General features: G+C 31.2%; 1 protein-coding gene across 1 annotated transcript; it reads left to right on the plus strand.

The window, feature by feature from the left end:
- Positions 1–1,056: 1,056 nt before the first annotated feature.
- l(2)k09022 (HEAT repeat containing 1 homolog l(2)k09022) lies at positions 1,057–7,358 on the plus strand. The gene has a single exon (XM_016054598.4). It carries the CDS (start codon positions 1,176–1,178, stop codon positions 7,314–7,316), a length of 6,141 nt encoding a protein of 2,046 aa, XP_015910084.3. The 5' UTR covers positions 1,057–1,175; the 3' UTR covers positions 7,317–7,358.
- The last annotated feature ends 14,610 nt before the right edge of the window (positions 7,359–21,968 follow it).

The following is a 21,968-nucleotide window of genomic DNA, read 5'->3' on the forward strand; positions in this document are numbered from 1 at the left end:
AACCACATGATCATGTTTTTTCCACCATTATGAACATTATAATATGATTACGTATACTTTCTTCATTATTTAAATTTTTTTTTCATTATTTTTTTTTTTAACGCAGTGAGCAAGTTGAGCCAAATGCCTTCAAAATACACCGAATACAGTAACCTGGAAATATGGGTGGAAAAGAGCCTACAGCACTCCCTAGTGTAGAAAACACCATCCATAGAGCTTTTAAACTTGACTAAACTTGTCAGACACTTCATAGAAATAGTTCTCAGGCCGATGCCACTTGCCCATTGAAAAGATGTAGTGCGACGCAGATAAAGTACCTATCTAAACATTCTTGCAACTCGAGGAAAAGACAATCCGTGACCTAATAACCTCAATATCAGTTCAACGTTTATAAACAAAAATGCGTCCTAAAGTCGAGTTAAGATTCATCTCACAAGTTATAATGTCAATTAACGGAAGTTAATTAAATACGAACAAGTATCGCACATCGAATTTTTTGAAATATAATTGGCGATCGAAATGGGCTGCAGGTGGCGTAGAGCAGAACTCTTTTCCTATGGCAACACTTCACATGCTTTCCCCATTAGCGTGTGGAAAGTCATAGAGGAAGGAAGTACGTTAGTTTCTCTCTTGATTTTCCTATAGATTAAAATCTTTTAACTTGAAAAACTATATGGAACTGAAAACTACATTAAACATAGTTCTAAAGAAAAGTATCACGGAAATTTTTTAAAATATTTTTATTAAGTAAAAAGGAAAAATATTAAAAAAAGGGAAAAATATCGTAGTACATTCCCATATAACTGAAAAGAGGAGGAGAGGGAAGGGAGAAGGGCTAAAGGCATGAAACCGGTCTCTCCCCAGATGGCGTATTCGAGTGTTGCGATCGCGAATTCTTTCTAGTTTAAAGTCTTTGCTAACAACCGCTGGGTTTCAGCAACCAATCAGGATCGAGATATCCACACTACTGTAACTTTCAGGTTTCAACAATGTTAATTTAGCTATGCAAGCTACAAGCAGCCAATGCCGAATTAAAAATGTTTGCAATAAACATGACTGCAACCGAGTAAAAATGTTTATAAATAAATAAACTTTTGGTCAGCATGCCATGTGTTGCTTGAATGTCGATATAAATTCTGAATTATATTTTTAATTCTATGATATAAAACTGAAAAATGTCTGGAGAAACTGCATTAGCTAGACAGTTGAAGAAATTAGCAGCTCCACAGTCGAGTTTGCTTTTACAAAACAGACTTAGAAAATCATTGCTGTTTGATCCTGGATACGCCGCCACATTAGATCGTGATATAATTTTTGCCTATGGAGTGTGCGGTATAGAGAAACTAACAGAAATAAATCCTCTTTTTTCCATATATAAGGAAAGTTTGTTCAACAACAATTTTTGCGAGTTAGAGCGATCTGTACAAACAGCTAGCATTAATAAGAAATTGGATGACATCATCGAACAGTTCCTTCGGATGCTTTCTCCATACTTTTTAAATGCAGCATCAGCCCAAGCTTTAGAGTGGTTGATCTTTAGGTATCATATACATCTCTATAATACTGATGAATTGATTGCCTGTGCCTTACCTCATTTTAATACCTCACATTTTGTGCGTGTTATACAAATAATAAGTCTAGAGGATGATAAATCACGATGGTTTTGGTTGAAATCTGTACAGAAATCTGGCCAGCCCTTAGAATACCCTGTTATTTTGAACCGGTTTATTACGGATGGTGGTTTTAAAACTTTTGTGTGTGATTTGGCCCCAAATGTGCTTAAAGTGTATGAAGCAGATGCATCCGTTGCCACTACAGTTGTATCCTTTTCAATGCAAATCCTATATGATGCCATCAACAAAAAATCTAAAATGGACGATGGTGACTTAGTGTCTTATATACCTTACATTGTAAATGCTCTCAGATCGGACTTTAACAAGTATACAGCTGCTGCCTATCTTGTACTTTCATCTATCTTAACTAAAGTGAGCATTGATGATAAACCTTTAACTGATTTGTTAATGAAAGTGTTTGAAAAAGTTGACGAGGATCTCCTAAAAAGTGCTTTTGAACTCTTGTTAATTGCATACCAGTATCAACCTGTTAAGAGTATGGATAAAAAGCTTCTGTACTTGATTCTGTCTCAAACAAAATGCATTGATTATTTATTGAGGTTGGCAGAATATGATATGCAACCTCTTTTCGGGGCTATTATTAAGAGATCGATCAGTACTATATTTGAACTGTGTGCGAAAAATTCCTTGTCTTCTAAATATAAGATGTTGATCAAGTTTTGTGCAAAAGTGCTGAATGAAGTCAAATTGCCTGAAAAATTGGTCACGTTGCTACTGAGTCTTATTGTACAGAACTTTTTTAAACATATCGGCATGAAGAAAAAGATGAATAAAGATGTCAGAAAACGTGCTAAGATAATGATTAGGAAAATAGAAATTCAATATCCTGAAAACTTAGATAAATTTATCAACAAGTTTCTTTCCAAAAACGATGAGAAAATCTGTCAAAGATTTATGAAACTGATTAACTTTTCTGTCTGTGGCATTAAGAGTTCCATTGTACAGGGATCTCAAACTTCTCTTATACTTGGATTAAATCATGCCAATGAAGACATTAGGAAGATTTCTGTTGGGTTTTTAATACAGAAGGCCATTGCTCAAGAAGTTGACGATTCTCATTTTGTGAAAGAGATTTTACAATCTAAACTTTTCGACGACTCACCCTCTGTTGTTTTGGAAGTTTTAAATAATACAGATGTTCTTTTCGAGTATGTTGAAAAAGCCGACATTATCTCGGGATTGTCTCATGTGTTGCAAAGATTGGTCAAAAAGTCTTCTCCTTGGTATCCTGTTCAGATGGCTTCTATCGATGTCCTTTGCAACCATTTCGCACATGAAGAGTTTTCGTTAGAAGTTTTTATTTGCCTGTTGCCTTTCATTTTCCCACTCAAGAAATCAGCCAATGAGGGTTATTTAAAAATTTTGAATTCTAATTATGGCTCAAAGCTCAGTCCTACTCAGAGGGTAGGACTCAATTGTTCAACAATATATGCTATCAATGCGTACATATCATCTTTATCTACGTCTGAAAAGTCCATGTTTCTTGCATTACTCTCAGAAAGATGTATTAAAACATCGTCCTATAGTTTGTATGTGATTTACATTCTGTCTGCAGGACATGCTATTGTTTCCGAAGAGAGACTGGAAGAAATATCAATTTGGATTCAACAACTGCTTTGTTTAATCAACCAATTGCTGTCTCACTCGTCATTGGATTTTGATAAATTTGATGAGAAATCCACAGAAGAAGATTTTGTGAAAAACATATCGAATTGTTTGTCAAAAGAGCAATTTCCTATTTTCGCTATTTACACTGCTCTCTACGGTATAGTGAAATACATAAAATTAAACTTTAATAAACATTTCAGCATGTGGCTCCCCAATGATGGCCGTTCACCTCAGGTTTTATCTTTCAAGACACTAATGTATTTGTTTGAATTTTGCATTCTGCAAATGAATTCAAAGAACAGGCTGTTGTCAGAAGCGTTCCATACTATATTCTCCCAATTGATAAGCTCCCAATTCACATCTCTCAAAGAAATGTTTGCCTTTTTATCCGTTCTGTGGTCCGACGTCCCAGAGAAATTCGCTGCGGAGATTCAAGTCGCCTCTTTCTGCATGGCCAAATCATTTTCTCAGGTGTCTTTCAGTTATTCTTGGTGTTTTGAAAATATTCCTCTGTGCCTCAATCTGATGAATGCTGTGTCTTCGCCTTTGCAAGTCATTAGAGATCATGCTTTGAGTTTAATATCTCTTCTTTTACAGAACTCTGAGGATTGTGTAGTGCCATCGAGACGTTTGTTTCGAGAAATTTTTGAACACGCTGAAGAAATATCTATTGATCAAGAGCAATTTTACGGAGTCCTATCGGGGTTCTTCAAACCTGCTTGTGATCTTGTAAACTTTGAAGATAGGTCCAAACTTTCACATGACCTTAATGTGAAATGCAGTATTCTTCTAAGTTTTTTGGAAGTACTAAATTGCGATCTGACCCCTCTCATCATCAAATACAAACTGTTGAAATTTTTTCAATATTTAGATAGTGTAAATATTCTCACTACTTGCATTCCTCTTATGCGTAAGTTTTTGAATATCTTGGAGCAAACAGAAGATGAAACTATCTTGAATATAATGGAACTGCTTATAAAAAAGTACACTCCTAAGACAGCTCTAAGTTTAAAAGAAAATTGTAAAGAAAGTGATGTGTTATTGGAATGTTTAACTTTTTCGCATGGTTCCTCAAATGAAAGAAGCATTCAAAAATTCGCTCTGAATGTTCTATCTAAGGACTTTTTCTCTTCTATTCCATCTATATTTATCCAGAAAAAGATACTTAGAACTTTATTGGACCTTTATGCAACCCCCTCTGGTAACTTAGCTGTTAAAAAAGTGCTTACTAAGCTTTGTACTTTTGTGCATTTGATACTAAAAGATTTCTTAAGTGATGGCGGTCTTGCTACGTTGAAAGATGTTAAGAAATCGAGAAATGATGTAACACAAGGGACGGATTGGAGAAAGCTCTCTTTACTTCTAGAGATAATTCAAAATAAGTCAAAACTCAGTAAAATTGACCAAATTATTCCAGAACTGTTTGCTATTTTAAATAAGACCTTAAGTGGCGACAATCAGTCATCAATAGAATATCTCAGACAATTGCTTTTGTCATCCATTTATAATTGCTGTCAACAGCTAGGAAGTAAAGGTTTAAATGAGAGCCAGTTTCAAGTGGAACTCATTGTTCAATGCATAAGATCATCTAAGAATCCTAAAACGCATCAACAATCCCTGTTACTTTTGAACCTGGCAGCGATGTTACTTCCTGAGTATGTCTTAAAAAATGTCATGTCTATTTTTACATTTATGGGCTCTAATCTTATTCGCCAGGATGACAGCTACAGTTTTCAAGTAATTTCTCAAACGATCGAGACTATCGTTCCATCTTTGCTCGAAGCAAGTTCTCACCAAAAAGATGCAGATCCTGTCCAAATAGTTGGTGAAGTCATTCGTGTGTTTGTTGATTCGTTGACCGATATCCCTCAACATCGCCAGATGCCTCTTTTCACCAAGTTAATTTCAACCTTAGATCCATCTCAGTTTTTATGGCTACCTTTAGGACAAATATGTGATCAGTATGCGACTCTTTTTCACGACTTGCTCTCACAAGATTCCAAGAGTTTGAAACTCTCCCCTACTTTGGAATTTGCTGTCAATTTTCACAAGCAATTCACGCCTATAGTTCAAATCAACACTTGTATCAACTTACTTATATTTTTGATTCAGTTGCCTGATACTAAAGAGGAAGCCAATGAAAATTATGGCCACTTTAAAGAACCATTTAATGTTGCCAATCATACGAATGAACAGCTTCAAATTTACAAGCACAATGTTATTTCCTACATTAATATTTGGTTATCATCCAATACATTTATCACCCAAGTTTCTGAATTAGACTCTAACTCTCAATCTAATCTTGACTCTAAATATGTTGTGTTGCTGGAAAAAGCTTTAACTTATTTGCAGCGTCAGTCGAATAAGAACTCGGAGTGCAATGTTTTCCCTCTTCTCGTTGATTTGGTTTGCCACGTGAATTCTATGTTGCCTCCTCGGCAATTTATTAAAGCCCTGCGAACCTTATTGGATCACTCCGAGCCAATCATTAAAAATAAAGCGGTTGAAATCCTAAATGCTAAATTAGAGAGCCATTATCACCATGATTTGTCCAAAGAGGAAAACCATAAGTATTTGCTTAAGCTTTTGAAACCACTTTTAAAATTATTCAAAGATTTGAGTGTTGAGCAAGAGAATAACAAAATAAGCCAACAAACTATTCTCTATTCTTTACATTTACTGACAAAAATTATTGGCTCGTTATATCCTTCAAAATTTTATAAAGTGTTGATTGTGACTGTAAACATATTAAATAGCAATCAAAGCCAAGAACTAACTGTTAATGCATTACTATGTCTTGCACAACTGTGTTCATCTCTAAATGTTGAGGTACTTCCTCAACTAAATGAGTTTATGCCAGCTATTATAAATATGTTGACTGACAGCAAAGCGTTAGATATGTCCGAATGTCTTATTATGGGAATTGTTGCTACTTTACAAAGTTTGATCGAGCATTTAGGCTCCTTTTTAAGTAGTTACATGCAGGAGTTGGTAACTGGCATTTGCCTGTTGTCATCTAAGTGCAAACAGGCTGGTAAGAAGAATGCTTATGAAAAATTTCTCTCTCTTCAAGCATTGTTAGCCAAGGAAATGCCTTTGCGAATTTTGTTAACAGCTTTAGACAACAGCTACTCGTCCCTTCTGATTATTTGTCCCAGTTCAGTCGTTTCGGTGGCTCATATTCTGAACGAAAAGTTACGTGCTTGTGATTATGAAGACGTTAAAGCCGGTTTAGTTTCGATTGAAAAGTTGTGCCTCTCTCTTTTGGCCTTCAGGAGCACACAAGGGAAGAAAGCGTGCTTGACTTTCGATTCAATATCTTCTGTAGAATCCGGCATTATGGATGTGTTGAAAACGTTTGTCATGAAATTATCCGTAAGTTTGTTTGAAAAGTTTTTCAAAAAGATATTCCAGTGGGTTTCGAATGTCGAAGAGGACGAAGAACGAAAATGGCGATTGTTCACATTCTATCACCTGACGTATGAACTTTCGAACTGTTTGAAAAACTTGTTTGTCGTTGTGGCTAAATGCTTCTTGCGACATTCTGCTGCTCTGTTGAACTCCAGTAATTGTCCAAAGGACGCAAGTTTATATGGAGATGGTGCTATCTTTTCCCAACTATTGTCTAATGTTCTTGATACTCTTAATAACTGCTTTATGTATGATGATGGCCATCTTTTAGATAAAGAGCACTTTGAGTTGCTGATGCAGCCTTTAATCGACCAACTGGAAAATTGCTCAGACGCTGATCCAGAAAGGTTCAGCAAACACTTGTGTTCCTGTATTGCACATTTTATGAACGCTGTGTCCGACAGTTCATTGTGGAAAAAGGCAAATTACCAAATTCTGTTGAAAACGAGACACAGTTCTGCCCGTGTACGATTCAGTGCCATTCAAGTTGTTCGTGAAGTTGTCCGAGTGATGGGTGACAGTTATCTTGTATTGCTACCTGAATCGATACCTTTCCTTGCTGAAGTAATGGAAGATGAAAGCTCAGAAGTGGAACAGGAATGCCAATCAGTCATTTTAGAAATGGAAAAAATTTTGGGAGAACCCATTAGGAAATACTTTTGAGCGTGTAAATGATTAATAAATTTTATAGCAATTCAAGTTTAATTTACTTATGTTTAGTGTAATTTTTTTGAAGATATTTTTGTTGTTATGTGGTATAGTTGTTAAGGGTAGCAATTATTATAAATCTTTCTTAAATTAAATAGGGAAGACCTCGAAAATGCAGGGAATTTTAAAATCACCTAAAATAGGGGTGCACAACCTGTAGTCTGCAGGCCACATCCGGCACGCCAACTGTTGATATGCGGCCCGCGAGAGCTTCTGAACGCAATAAAACAATTTCTTTTAATTTTTTTTTTCTTTTTTTTTTTAAACATTGTACATTTTCTTTAATTAAAATATTTAACGCAAATTTATATTACTTTATTAAATGCATATATTTTTTGCACTTTCATTCTGTAAGCTTCTTTTTGGTTAGAATTTACATCCTCCTCCCAATAATTATGTATATATAAATATTTAATAAATTAATTATTGTAAAAAATGGAAAAAGTTTTTTTTTTTAAACAGTATAACTTTTTTTATTTTTAAATAAATTGAAATGATTAAAAAAGCTTAATTTCCAGCAAATATGTTATTAAGTTCACTGATAAAAATATTTAATGCACAGAACATTAATGTATCTATAAAAATTATATTTGCCGCTGACATGACTAAATATGTGTGCGGCCCTTTGTTAATCTAAGTGCTGTGCAAGTGGCTCTTCACTCAAAAAGGTTGTGCACCCCTAACCTAAAATAATGGAATTTTGATTCTTTCTTGACAAATTTGGAAAATATAGGGAATTTTATTTCTTATTTTTGTCTTTTAAAAAATTGTGACCACTCAAAGAGTAATCTTTGGGATAGTTAAGTGTGATATTTCAGCTATACTAAACTATTCCATTTATTATAGCATTATATACCATTTATTATAGTATGTTCAGCTGTTTTTTTTTTTTTGTTTCTCCTCTTAAGTTTTTCCAGCAATTAAAAGCTAATAAATATAGTTAGCCCAATCTAGCTCACGCAAGAGCACCATAATTGGTGTTTCCTTTTAATATATTGTGTATAATATGTACAGGAAAAAACACAGAGAATTTTTATCCCCAGGTTTGTGTAGAAACCCTGTTAAAATAATTTGATTTTGCATCGAGCCTTAAACGAGATTGTTGATGAAAGATCAAAATATTTCTTTCATTTAACTTTAGCTGGGGGGTTTGGAAAATCTTCTAAAAGAAAGTTACAACCCTTCATTTCTATTAAATTAGTTTATTATTTGAATGTATCTAAATATGACTAAATGTTGACATGCAACAAGTTATACATTAGTTAGACAACATAGTTATCCAGTTTTTATTCATACATGCAAAGTATTTTCCTATGAAGACACTTTGTGTTATATATGATGTGAAGCACAAATAATCAACTGTAATTTCTTGTTAGGCCTTGAGGAAATTTCTTGTTTATAATTTTTATAACTATAATTTAGATATATAACGATAGTTTGATTTTTGTGCCACGTGACTTGACAAAATATTTTTGACGCAAGAATTTTTTTTTTATTTATAAAAAATTATAATAATTTGACTATTAAAAACCAGGGTTTGTTGATTTAAATCAAATGTTTTTTTTTCATATATATATCGATTTAAAAAGTTAAAAAAACAGTGTTTTAAATTACTGATTCTTTTATTATTTCTTTTCTAAGTTTTAAAATTTATTTTTAGTAAATTGCTGCATTAATTAATTTTAGCTAACGAAATTACTTTCTTTCTTGATATGTGTTAAATTCCAAAACATTTGAAATTACATTTTTAAAAATCTTTTGATTCTTGAGATTGAAAGTACAGATTAAAGTAAACATTTAAGTATTTTTTTCTCATAATATGTTTTACAGTATCTTTGACATAATCATATTTTCTATAAAGAAATTGTGTGGAAAAAAAATTTCAATGAGAAAAAAAAGATTTTTTTAGCTTAACTTATCTATTTTGGTATAAGATTAAAAATGAATATTTTAATATAAAAATATATAGATTGAATATTTATTTATTTTTTGATAAATGACTACATTTATAAACACAATCTGTTTAATTTATTTTATCATTTTAAAAGAAAAAAGAACAAATCACAATTTTAAATTAAAATTATGATTTGGTAATTGAAACTTTGTTTTAAAAGTTAAAGTATTCTTTAAATTCTCTATTTCATCTAGTCTTTAAATTTAAATCATGCATTTGTTTCAAAATGGTTACTATGCATTCAAAGCTATGTATTATAATAAAAAATTGTTTTAGGTAGTTAGAGTTTCTAAAATATTCTTATAATATAGTTTTAATATTAATTTAATTTTGATTAAACATTTATAAAGTATTTTTAGTCATAAATCAAAGTTCTTACAGTGTATTTGAATAAAGATAAAAAAAAAATATGATTTTTTTTTAATCACAAACCCTGTTAAAAACCTGTAATTCTATAAAAACAAAGATGATTTTCTTAAATTGGTATATCCCTGTTTTGAAATTCTTACATATTTATACTTTAAAATTAATTAAATTGTGTTGAAAAAAGGTTTAGCTTTTTTATTTAAATTGTGTGATTTTTAGATTTCTCTTTGGTCAGAGAGAAAATGAGAATTAAGTATGTGTAATGTTATGTGACGATAGATCTAAATTAAGTTGAGGAAAACTGCAATTATTTTATTTAATTTTTTGGATTAGTATGTAAAAGGTCTGACCCTCTCCTCTCTCCACAATTTTTTTTTTTAAATAAATATGTTGAATTCAATAGCTGCAATTTTACTTCAAATATAAATATTATTATGTTTTTATTCTAAGTTGAATGAAATGATAGTGAGTGGGCAATTACTAATTGTTATTCAAAAATATTTTTAATTTTTTTTCTTAAAATTTCTTTATCTTTTTCGATTCTGTAAAAAAAACTTTTTCTCTTACAATATTTACTTTATTTCATTAGTTGCATTTTTATTCACTGTTAAAATTTTCTTTGAAATAGAAAACTTAAGTTATACATATTTTAAATTACTTGACTATAGCTCAGAGTTAGTTATCCGGAAATGTCAGAAAAAGTGAGGGGAAAATGTTGGGGAAAACATACTATAATTGTTTGGAAGTTTTTAACCCTACAAAAAAGACACAGTATTTTGTACTTTTGCTTTCGGTTGCGCTAAATTATATTAAAAAGTATTAAAATTGCCAAACAGGCGATCACTTTGTATACTAATGAGTAGAGCCCGGATTTTGATGACCTAAAAAATCTCAACTAATGTCCTTAAAAAATGCAAAAAATGGCTTTAAAAAGTGCAAAAAATGACCTTAAAAATGCTTTAAGAATCCGAAAATTGCACTAAAAATGCCTCATGACATGACTTAAATAAAGTAAAAATATCGAACTTAAACAATGTTTTACTCTTTAAAATTATGAGTCATTTCAAAAACTATAAAGCAATGCAATACTTGTTCTACGTTCATTAAAGTTTGAAAAATATGTTTTATATCCTAAAAATAACAAAAAAAAAGGAAAACATATTGACACCAAAACATTTTCATTTTGTATCGAAACTTTAATGAATATAACAGCTTACATCTAATAATATTACTAAATATCAGAATTACATTGGATTATTAAATGTAAACGAGCGTCTCTTGTCTGAAAGTAAATTTTCATTCCTGCAGAAGCTTCTTCTGATGTTAATGGTGCGTACTTGAAAAAGACGGTCTCACTTACTGACAATTCTTCTCCAATTTGAAAAGTTGTTGCTTCACCTGTTAGTATCCTAGAGATTTTCTTCATTGTTTGGAAGCCAGTGTTCTTCTCCAAAACTTTGTTCAATCTAGCTGCTACACTTTGTCCTATTTTTCCCCTTGCTTTTTGCAATACTCGACTCACTACATCAATATAATTTATTGCGTCGCTAAGTTACAATTCTTGTTTCTCCAAGCTTGTAATTGTCGAGGACACAATAGCAAAGTTAGGCTTGATAAATGCTAAATTTCCTTCGATTTTATCAGAAGCGAACACGTTTAGCTCTATCTTAATTGATGCAGCATCTTCTGAATCAAAACTACTGACGATAGACTTCACTATCTTAAAATTTTCACTGTAGTATACGCATGCATCCAACCAGGTACCCCATCGTGTGATTACTGGTTTAGGGGGAAAAGCTGACTAGGAGCAAATGTTTTGAAACATTCTTTGAGAGTTACAATATGAAATGTAAAATTATGAGACAAATTTTTCATTTCATGTAATAAAAATTATAAAAAATTAACGAAAATCTTAAAAAATGCTTTAAAATGCAAAATACGCCCCAAAATTTTAAAAAAGTGCCTTATTAATCTATAAAAATGCTCTAAAGGACAAAAAATGTCCGAAAATGCAAATGTCATCAAAATCCGGGCCTTACTAATGAGATTCCTTTTTTTTGTTCTAGCATTTCTCAAGATACGAGACAGGATTACTAAAAAACTTTCTTTTTCTTCATGTTCTAAAAATTTTCAAAAACAGTGGTAGAGCAGAATGAGTTAAAGATGTACCGCTAAAATTACTATTTGCATCTCATGCCGACCAATCTTTGTTGGGGTCAGGGAACTGCCCTTCCATTAGAAAGGTTCCGTATTCGAATCCCGGACAAGGCATGGATGTTCTTTCATTCTCAGTACTATCTGTCCTTTCTGCGGGAGCAACATTGGTCCACCTATATATATGGTGCTCCTGAGAGAGTGGCCAACAAATATTTATATATAATTTTTTTTTTTTGTTGAACGGCAGGCACTGAAATTTCGTTTTTCACCTAGGAAGATGCCGGAGGTATTACTCATTTAACGTTACCCAGTGGGCACCTGTGAACCTAAATTAAAAATGTTTTCTTTAGTTACTCTAATGTGTTTTGTCCTTTGCCATTTCAGTTTTTTATTTTTAATATATTAAGTGTTAATTATAGTTTGTTACCCTCTTTTATTGTTATAATTATTTTATAGGTGTTGATTCTGATAGCAAACAAATCATTGGTTTTTACATTAATGTTTTAAATCAATTATTTTATTTTTTAGAAAAATCAGATTACTTTAATTGCTAGTTTTAAGTTTAAATCTTGACATTGACTTCTTGAATTTACTTACCATTATATTTACCACCGCATTTTGGCGATATTTCGTTTGAAAATCAAAGATTTGTAAAAAAATGTTTTAATTTTTATGAACTACAAACTGATTCATACGACAGGGATGAGGTTGGTAAAAAAAGCTGAAAATAGAATTCTAAAAATTTTATGCGCGAAATGCTTTTTTAAATTGAAAAAATATACCTGAAATTTGTGCAAGAAAAAGAAAGAATGCAGGAAGCGTGCAACATTCATAGAATGTTGTTTTGATAAAATATATTGAAGTAAGATTTTTATTTATTATTTGAATACGAATCTCAATGTGTGATTTTTAAATCACGCATTGACATATTTACTTTAAATGTCGATATTTAATTTTTAAATCGTGTGAATGAATGTGAGTCTTGATGTTCTTTCTTTCTTAAAATCATGTGAATATGCAAAAAGCGGAAAGAAATTCATCTCTTAAACTAATATGCCTGAAAGTCAAATGCAAAGTAGAGCTGCGCGTAGCAGACAAAAACCTCTTATAAATTTCTGCCAGATTGACCTACGCGTTAAAATAGGAAAATTAAATTCTAATATTTTTTTTATTTGTTTGACAAATTTTCCACGAACAGCGTTCATGTTTATTACACATATCCAGAGCCGTATTATACCTTTCGTAGGCCCTAGCCACAGCCGTTTATGGGCCCTCCCCTCCTTCCCCCACTCCTCCCCTCTTTTCAAAATATATGCTAAAATTTTCTTCGTATGGAAACGTATTACGCCATTTTAGACGTTTTAATTTCAGAAATGACTAAAAGGCATAAAGCTTACAGTGATTTGTACGATAATTTCGGTTTTCTTGTTCACAAAAATTTGTCAGAATCTGAGATTAAACTAAAAGCGCAAAATTTGGTGAAAATTTATTCATCCGATTTAGAGGAAACCTTTGTAGATGAATTTTTACTGTTTTCAAATTTGTATGAACATAAATCTGCACAAGAAATGTTGAAGGCTCAAATTAAAGATAAACTTGTGAATACTTTTCCTAACGTTAACATTGCATTAAGAATATATTTGTCGATTCTTGGATCAAATGCAGAAAGATCTTTCTCCAGATTAAAATTGATAAAAAATTATTTGCGTTCAACAATGAATCAAGATCGTTTGGCATCGCTCGCACTTATGTCTATTCAATCCGACATTTTGCGTATAGTTTGGAATTCGACAGCATAATACAAGATTTCGTTGAATCCAAAAATCGCAAAAAAGTAATATATTAGATCATAAGATTCTGCAAAATAATTTATTACCGTAAAATATTATATTTTTATTTGTATCTTCATAATTTTGTGCAAAATACACTTGTTGTTTTTAAAGCTAAATTATTTTTGTCAACAAATTTTTTTCTCCCAAGTTTTTCGTAGGCCCTAGGCACGTGCCCAGTGTGCCTGTAGGTTAATCCGGCCCTGTCTGAATACCATCCCAGAAAGCATGAAACCTTACGACAACCTAGTGTCGGAATTTTCATTCTATTGTCGCGAAAATTTTTGTACTAAAAACCTTTTTTGCAATAAAGCAAAAATATCGCAGTTTCAAACCTTTTATCCTAAAAGGATTAAAAATTATTTTTTTAAAAAGTATTGTCACTTAGGTAAAATGGTATGACGTTTTAGCTTACGTCACACAAGCGATAGGATCAAAATGCATCGTTTGCAAACGATAGGATCAAAATGCATGCAAAACGATAGGATCAAAATGCATGCAAACAAGACTTAGCAAAAAGAAACCTTGTAATTACCTAGATTTAAGATTATCTTCACCTTGAGACTAGCTTTATTGAAGGATTTTTTTCACGCTTGAAAACCTTAAGTCAACCTCGATTTAAGGTTTTCATATAGAAGCGTGTTTTCTTAGGTTTTGGATTAGGGTAATGTGCGTGGAATAGCACATTACCCTACACCAGGGGTCGCCAAACTTTTTTGATTATCGACCCCTATATAATTTTTCGAAATCTCCATCGACCCCCGCAAAAGTAATTTTCTGTTAATTAAAATAAAACTCTATTAGATACTATGTTTGTACATTTATTTTATGATTTTAAACATTTATTAAAGTAATAGTACATTATGTAACAATAGTTTTATGAAAAATATATTAATATTGAAATTTAAATACCTTATTATTAAATAATAAGTAATTATGCATAAGTAGATATAATAAGTAAAGTAACTAAAGATTTACTGTTTCTTGATCAATAAGATGGGTGGGCCTGGTGTTTTTTTGCAAGCTTCGCTTTATTGGGTTCAAAATTGGTCAATTTTAATTTTCGTCAAAATTGGTCAATTTTGTAATTTTCGTAAAAAAATACAAAGTGTGCTATAGTTTTGTCGCGGGCTGTACTAATCCATATCATTAATGCTTACCTTCTTTTTTGTGCATTGATAATTAAAATTGATATCTAAACCAAACGAATGGTTTTATCGAAGCAATAACTAATTATCCAAAACTATAAAAGTTTCAATAATGACACTGCAAATATTCAACACAGTTTGCAAAGATAGTTGAAACTGCGTATGATATTTGCATTTGTAACGTCAATGCTCGTCACACGTGACATTTGGACAAGCGCATATATGCATATGACTTATAAACTGCGCTGAGTTCGTGCCACTGCGCGGTGGTACGTACATACTTGTTTCACCCCAATAAATATACGTTTATTAATTTATGTTTTATAAAGAAACTGATATTGAGTCAATTATAAAAAAAATTCACAAATTTTACATACTTAATTAGGTATGTGTGATTTGCGTATTGAGAGCTGTTTCTTTTTTCGACCCACAATTGACCCTTCCGATTCGGATTGACCCCCATTCGCCCCCCTGTCTCAGATCGACCCCTGCTTTTGTTAAATAGACCCTTGGGGGTCTATATAGACCACTTTGGCGACCTCTGCCCTACACAGATCTCGTTTTAAGGTTAGAAGGCTTACACGTAAACCGCATCACAAATCTTTTTAGGTTTACATTAAAAGGTTTTTGCTGAGTGTAAATGAACCTTATTTTGCTATCTGGGTATTATACTTGGATTGTTTTCATTTTAACGCGTTCTTTCAATCTGACTTTCAACGAAACAAACAACAAATGTATTCGGAAGACTCCGCAAGCTTTACTATGATGCAACCCCAAAAAATAACATAAGGTGCTTAATAATAAGTTGCTTAACGTAATTACACAAATATAGCCAAATAAGGGATAGCGTTCAAAACATGGATAACCTTTCACTTTATTTATGGCTGTGATACTGATTTTCTTAAATTTGTTTCGGCTTATGACCTGCTAGAATTTATAAATTACAGAAAACTATTATGAATGGTAAAATGTTGCTTAAATTTGATTAAAAAAATGGCAATAATGAAACTTCCTAGAATATCAAGCCTGTTTACACGTCGCACCGTAAGCATACCCTTATGAAAATTTAAGGTATATTTAAGGTTGATTTGAGGTATTTTTGAGGTATTAAGGCTGTTTTGAGGCATATTTGAGGTATATTTAAGGTTGCAGAGAAAACAGCAATAAAAATTATACCTCGTAAAGGTTGTAATTAAGGTGTACGAGGTTGATTTATATATACTTCAGCTTGTTTTGAGGTTGTTTAAAATTCACTTCAAATCAACCAGACTGATAAGGAGATTTTTAAGGTATACCAGGTTTATTTTCTTACACTTGTAACAAAAGAGGTATTTTTGAGGTATAAAAATTTTTACCTTATTTCAACTAACGATAAAAAGGTATTTATTGAGGTATATGAAGTCATTTTATTTATACCTAAGCTTATTTTGAGGTTGTTTTAAATTCACTTCAAATCATCCAGACTGATAAGATGATTTTTAAGGTATACGAGGTTGTTTCTCTTACACTTGTAACAAAAGAGGTATTTATGAGATATAAAAAAATCAACCTTATTTCAACTAACGAGAGTGAGATAATTACGAGGTATAAAAAATATACCTTTTTTCTACTAACGATATTGAGGTATTTATGAGGTATAAAAAAATATACCTTATTTCAACTAAAGAGAGTGAGGTATTTATTGAGGTGTTGAAGTCGTTTTATTTATACCTAAGCTTGTTTTAAGGTTGCTTAAAGTACACTTCATATTAACTAACTCACTTCCCAGAGTTCCATGCGAGCCGGCAAATGGCGTGTGTGTTGACAATCGACAGTCTATTCGAAATTCGGTAAGTGTGCTTGACATTTATTAATTTAGTTTTATCACTTTTAATCAAATATGCTTCAATTTTGAAACTTAAATTTTATTATTTTTGTTTTAACGACGCGTCCTGATCTTAAATAATTTAAGTAGGAGTTTATTCTAAGAGGCTATCGTTGTAGGCTTAGCAATAAGAGAGAATAACCGAAATATTTCTGGTCACTGTTTCAAGTAACATTACTGGTGAATCGTTACAGCAGGTTATGCACAGTATATTTTATTGTTTGCAGTTCAGTCAAATAGAACTATTCTTTTTATTTTGCTTAAATGTATATGTTTTAACGTAGCAGTATTCACGCTGATTAATTGAGAAAAATGTTCACAATTTCTCTTATAAATAAATCATTGAAAATTGAAAGATTTTTAAAATAGCAATTTTGCTTTGAAATTCTACTATAGCTGCATGCTTATCGTTTGGATATTTGTTGCAAAGTTTATATTATTGTTTTATATATATATATATATATATATATATATATATATATATATATATATATATATATATATATATATACAGTGGTGGCCAAAAGTGTGGACACTTTTTGAAAGTTTCATGTTTTTCAACTTTGTGTGCTTGTAGAATATATTAATTTTCACTAAATACAAACGTTCAGATATCAAATAGAAGGTAATTTAATGTAGAATTTAATAATAAATACAGTATTACAATATCTGTATCATAAAAAAGGTTATGCAACATATAGTCAGATCTATCTTAGATTTGCATTTTTTTAAAGTGATACTTACACAATCAATACTTAGTAGGATAACCCTTATTTTTTAAGACAGCTTCACAGCGTCTTTTCATCAAGTGAACGAGTGTTTGGAGTTCATCTTTCGTAATCACATGGTGCCAAGAATCAATTATAGCTTCACTTAGTTGTCTTTTATTGGATGAACGTTTTTTTCGTACAAGAATTTTCAAACGTCGCCACAAATTTTCAATTGGATTGAGATCAGGGCTGTTTCCTGGCCATGGTAATATATCTATGCCTTTATTTTGAAACCATGCTTTGTATACTTTTGCTGTGTGGCATGGGGCTGAATCCTGCTGAAAAATAAATGGTGCGTTGTTGGAGAAGAGATCCTTGATTGAAGGTATCAATTTTGGTTTCCACACAGCAAAAGTATACAAAGCATGGTTTCAAAATAAAGGCATAGATATATTACCATGGCCAGGAAACAGCCCTGATCTCAATCCAATTGAAAATTTGTGGCGACGTTTGAAAATTCTTGTACGAAAAAAACGTTCATCCAATAAAAGACAACTAAGTGAAGCTATAATTGATTCTTGGCACCATGTGATTACGAAAGATGAACTCCAAACACTCGTTCACTTGATGAAAAGACGCTGTGAAGCTGTCTTAAAAAATAAGGGTTATCCTACTAAGTATTGATTGTGTAAGTATCACTTTAAAAAAATGCAAATCTAAGATAGATCTGACTATATGTTGCATAACCTTTTTTATGATACAGATATTGTAATACTGTATTTATTATTAAATTCTACATTAAATTACCTTCTATTTGATATCTGAACGTTTGTATTTAGTGAAAATTAATATATTCTACAAGCACACAAAGTTGAAAAACATGAAACTTTCAAAAAGTGTCCACACTTTTGGCCACCACTGTATATATATATATATATATATACTATATATATATATATATATATATATATATATATATATATATATATATATATATATATATATATATATATATATATATATATATATATATATATATATATATATATTACAGAACTTATCCACAGTTCCCTGATATTACTGAGATGGCCTAGGCTGTAAATAGCACATGCGCGGCGCCGCAGAAGAAGAGACAAACAAGCTACTGCTCAGCCTTCCCCTAGGATATAGTTCTGAATTTATACCTAAAAGAAAAAGTAATCTCTCCTAATAAACTACAGAATTTATGTAATTGTTGATAACAATAGTTTGCTAGATATTTGATAATTGAAAACTAGTAACTGTACTAGCTCACTTCTTTATGTTTGATCACAAAACTGCTATTTTCACTACATGTTATTTTCTCGCATTTTACCCACGTTAATTATTTACTAAGCAGATTGTTATTACTTATTAGAATATTGGGCATAATGAAATTAAATCCGATTTCAAGTTTATATGACAATTTGTTTCAAGGTCATGAGCTTTTTCATGCAGCTGTTTATGGTTCACTACTTCAAAAATGTGCGGAAATCTTAAATATTTTAGAAATAAGTCAGTATGGTATGCAATTTTAATCCTGAATTGAATAAAATCAATTGCAAATAAAAACATTTATTGTTGAAAGTAATTTGCATTATTTTGAGTTTCATCCTATGGGATGTGTATTTATATTTAAACAAGTGTTTGTAACAACTAACTATTAGTTTTATTCTGCTCGGTAATATAAGTTATATAGGAGATATTATACTCAACTTATTTTAAAAGTATTATTTCAAATCATTCTCTCTTAGACATTTTCCTCACATAAAATTACTCACAACTTTAAAATAAATGCTCCTTATCAGCTTGTAATTTGTTCTATTCGATTGAGTGTAAAAAAAGAATAAAAATTGGTACATAACTTTAAAATTTTAATTTATTAAACGATTGTAGATTCTTGATTACATTAATTAAAAATTATTAAAATAACTATTTTTTAAGAAACTCTGATGTGATTGACAATAACATAAGTCATTTTCAGAATCAGCGTCAAAAATTTAAAAAAAAAGCTGCTAGTTTCATGAAGTCTGACAAAAAGTTGCAAAATATAGACTAGGTTTATTGAGTTTAAAGATTTTTAAAAAAGAAAGGGAAGGAAATCTAATTATTAAACTTACAAGTACCATAATGTTACAGATGTATAGAAAAATAAAAAGTGTTAAAATTGCATAATAAGATTGGAATTATACAGGGTGTTTATAAAGTCCCGGACCCATTTTGATGTTTAATAACTCATAAAATAATAAAGATAGATTAAAATTAATAACATTAATGGTTAGATAGACTCAAAAAGTTTCATGACCCTTGTCAATGAACTTCCACTTGTGCCCCCTTCGTCGCACGGAGAATATCAAGTCGATAGTCAATTTCACGAGAGGTAGATTTCTTTTTTACATAAAAGACAATCTCATCAGTCGTATACTTAGACATGTTGGAAAACTTCGTATTTCCACAACTAGAAGAGCAACAGCCACATGTCTTTTTGCAACAAGATGGTGCACCACCTCATTGGGGTATCATCGTTCGTAGTTCTTTGAATGACCATTTTACAGGAAGATGGATTGGGCGAGGAGGTCCAATTCCTTGGCCACCCAGATCACCTGATATAACGCGGCTGGACTTTTTTCTTTGGGGATTTATAAAGGACAATGTTTACAGGCGGATCGTGTCGAACATTGATGGCCTAAAATCCAGAATTACAACCGCAATAGCCTCTGTGGATGCCGACATGCTTGCCGCTACCTGGCGCGAAATTGACTATCGACTTGATATTCTCCGTGCGACGAAGGGGGCACACGTGGAAGTTCATTGACAAGGTTCATGAAAGTTTTTGAGTCTATCTAACCATTATGTTATTAATTTTAATCTATCTTTATTATTTTATGAGTTATTAAACATCAAAATGGGTCCGAGACTTTATAAACACCCTGTATATTTGAATTTCTGTAAATGTTGTTAATGGTAATACTGTCTTCAGTGTATTTTATTTTGTGGCTGTGATACATGTCATGCTTTTTAGCTACGAGGATTGAATAGAAATGGCAGAAGATATTTATCTGAAAAGGAAAATTAATTTCATCCAGTTAATTTAAATGATAAAAAAAAATACTTTCTAATATTTTAAGACCTGCCACTATTATAGTAAATATGACTTTCTTACTAATTTATATTTTTTTTCCTTTTAGGTTCCAATAATTACAAGTTTCAACATGTAGACGGAAACAGTATTTAAAATAATTTTGTTGGTTTGTAAAAAAAGTGAAATTTTAGTTTTAAATAAAAGTACTTTGAATTTCAGCTGACTAATTATTTAAATTTGTAGTTTTATAGCTTTAAAAATTCAAGCACCTTAGACAACTATCTTCTAAAAATGCGAGTATGAGTTCCCATAAATAATTTTTACTAACTGTAGAATTTGGATAAGTGTTATTTTAAGATGATTTAAATCAATCTATTAAAATTATAGAAGAATTAGGCATTTGAAAATTTCTTTTATAGCTTAACAAAAGAAGCAATTACTGCCGAAGGTTTAATATTAAAAATTTCAGGTTGATAAATGATCTCTACTAGTGAAGAAAATGTAATGTACATTATTCTTCATACAGTATATATAATATCTTTATATATATATTATATTTTTTATATAGTGAGTCTAAAAATTAATAAACTAGGTGGTCCGTATAACACCTCACCTTCGTAAGTGCTAAAAAAAACATCTTTGGTTGATAAATTAATGCTTCTAAAAATACAAAAATATATACTTGAGGTTACGAAATAATAACTTAAGGTAGAACATGGAACACATGGCGCTAATTAAAAATAACCTTTCCAATTGTTGAAAATACGCTTCAGGTTGATTTATAACAACCAGAAGTGCAAAATGGCCCACCTTAGGTAGAAAAATATATACCTCTACAAGCATAAAATTATATACCTGAGGTTGAAGAATAATTACCTGAGGTAGATCAAAATACATTTGAGGTTGATTTATAACAACCAGAAGTGTAAAACGACACACCACAGGTTGATAAATATATACCTCTACAAGCATAAAATTATATACCTGAGGTTGAAAAACAATTACCTGATGTCGAACAAAATACACCTGAGGTAGATTTATAATAAGCTGAAGTGTAAAATGACACACCATAGGTTGAAAAATATTTACCTCTACAAGCATAAAATTAGATACCTGAGGTTGAAAAATAATTACCTGAAGTCGAACAAAATACACCTGAGGTTGATTTATAATAACCTGAAGTGTAAAATGACACACCTTAGGTTGTTGAATAAATACTTCCACAAGTGTAAAAAAATATACTTCAGGCTGAAACATATATACCTCTGGAGGTATATTTAAGGTATATTTGAGGTTGATTTTGAGGTATTCATTTGCACCCTTTTCAACCTTTACGACGTATTTAAACAACAACCTCCTTTATACCTTTAAAATATACCTCGTTTATACCTTATTTATACCTCGATTTTTTCATAAGGGTAACATAAGCGGAAGGATACACCGGGAATTTTCTAAATGTCTTCCGATATTAGGAAGTTT

Source organism: Parasteatoda tepidariorum, chromosome 2 (assembly GCF_982258835.1).
Source record: "Parasteatoda tepidariorum strain Cologne lab strain chromosome 2, Ptep-v5.0, whole genome shotgun sequence".
NCBI lineage: Eukaryota > Metazoa > Arthropoda > Arachnida > Araneae > Theridiidae > Parasteatoda > Parasteatoda tepidariorum.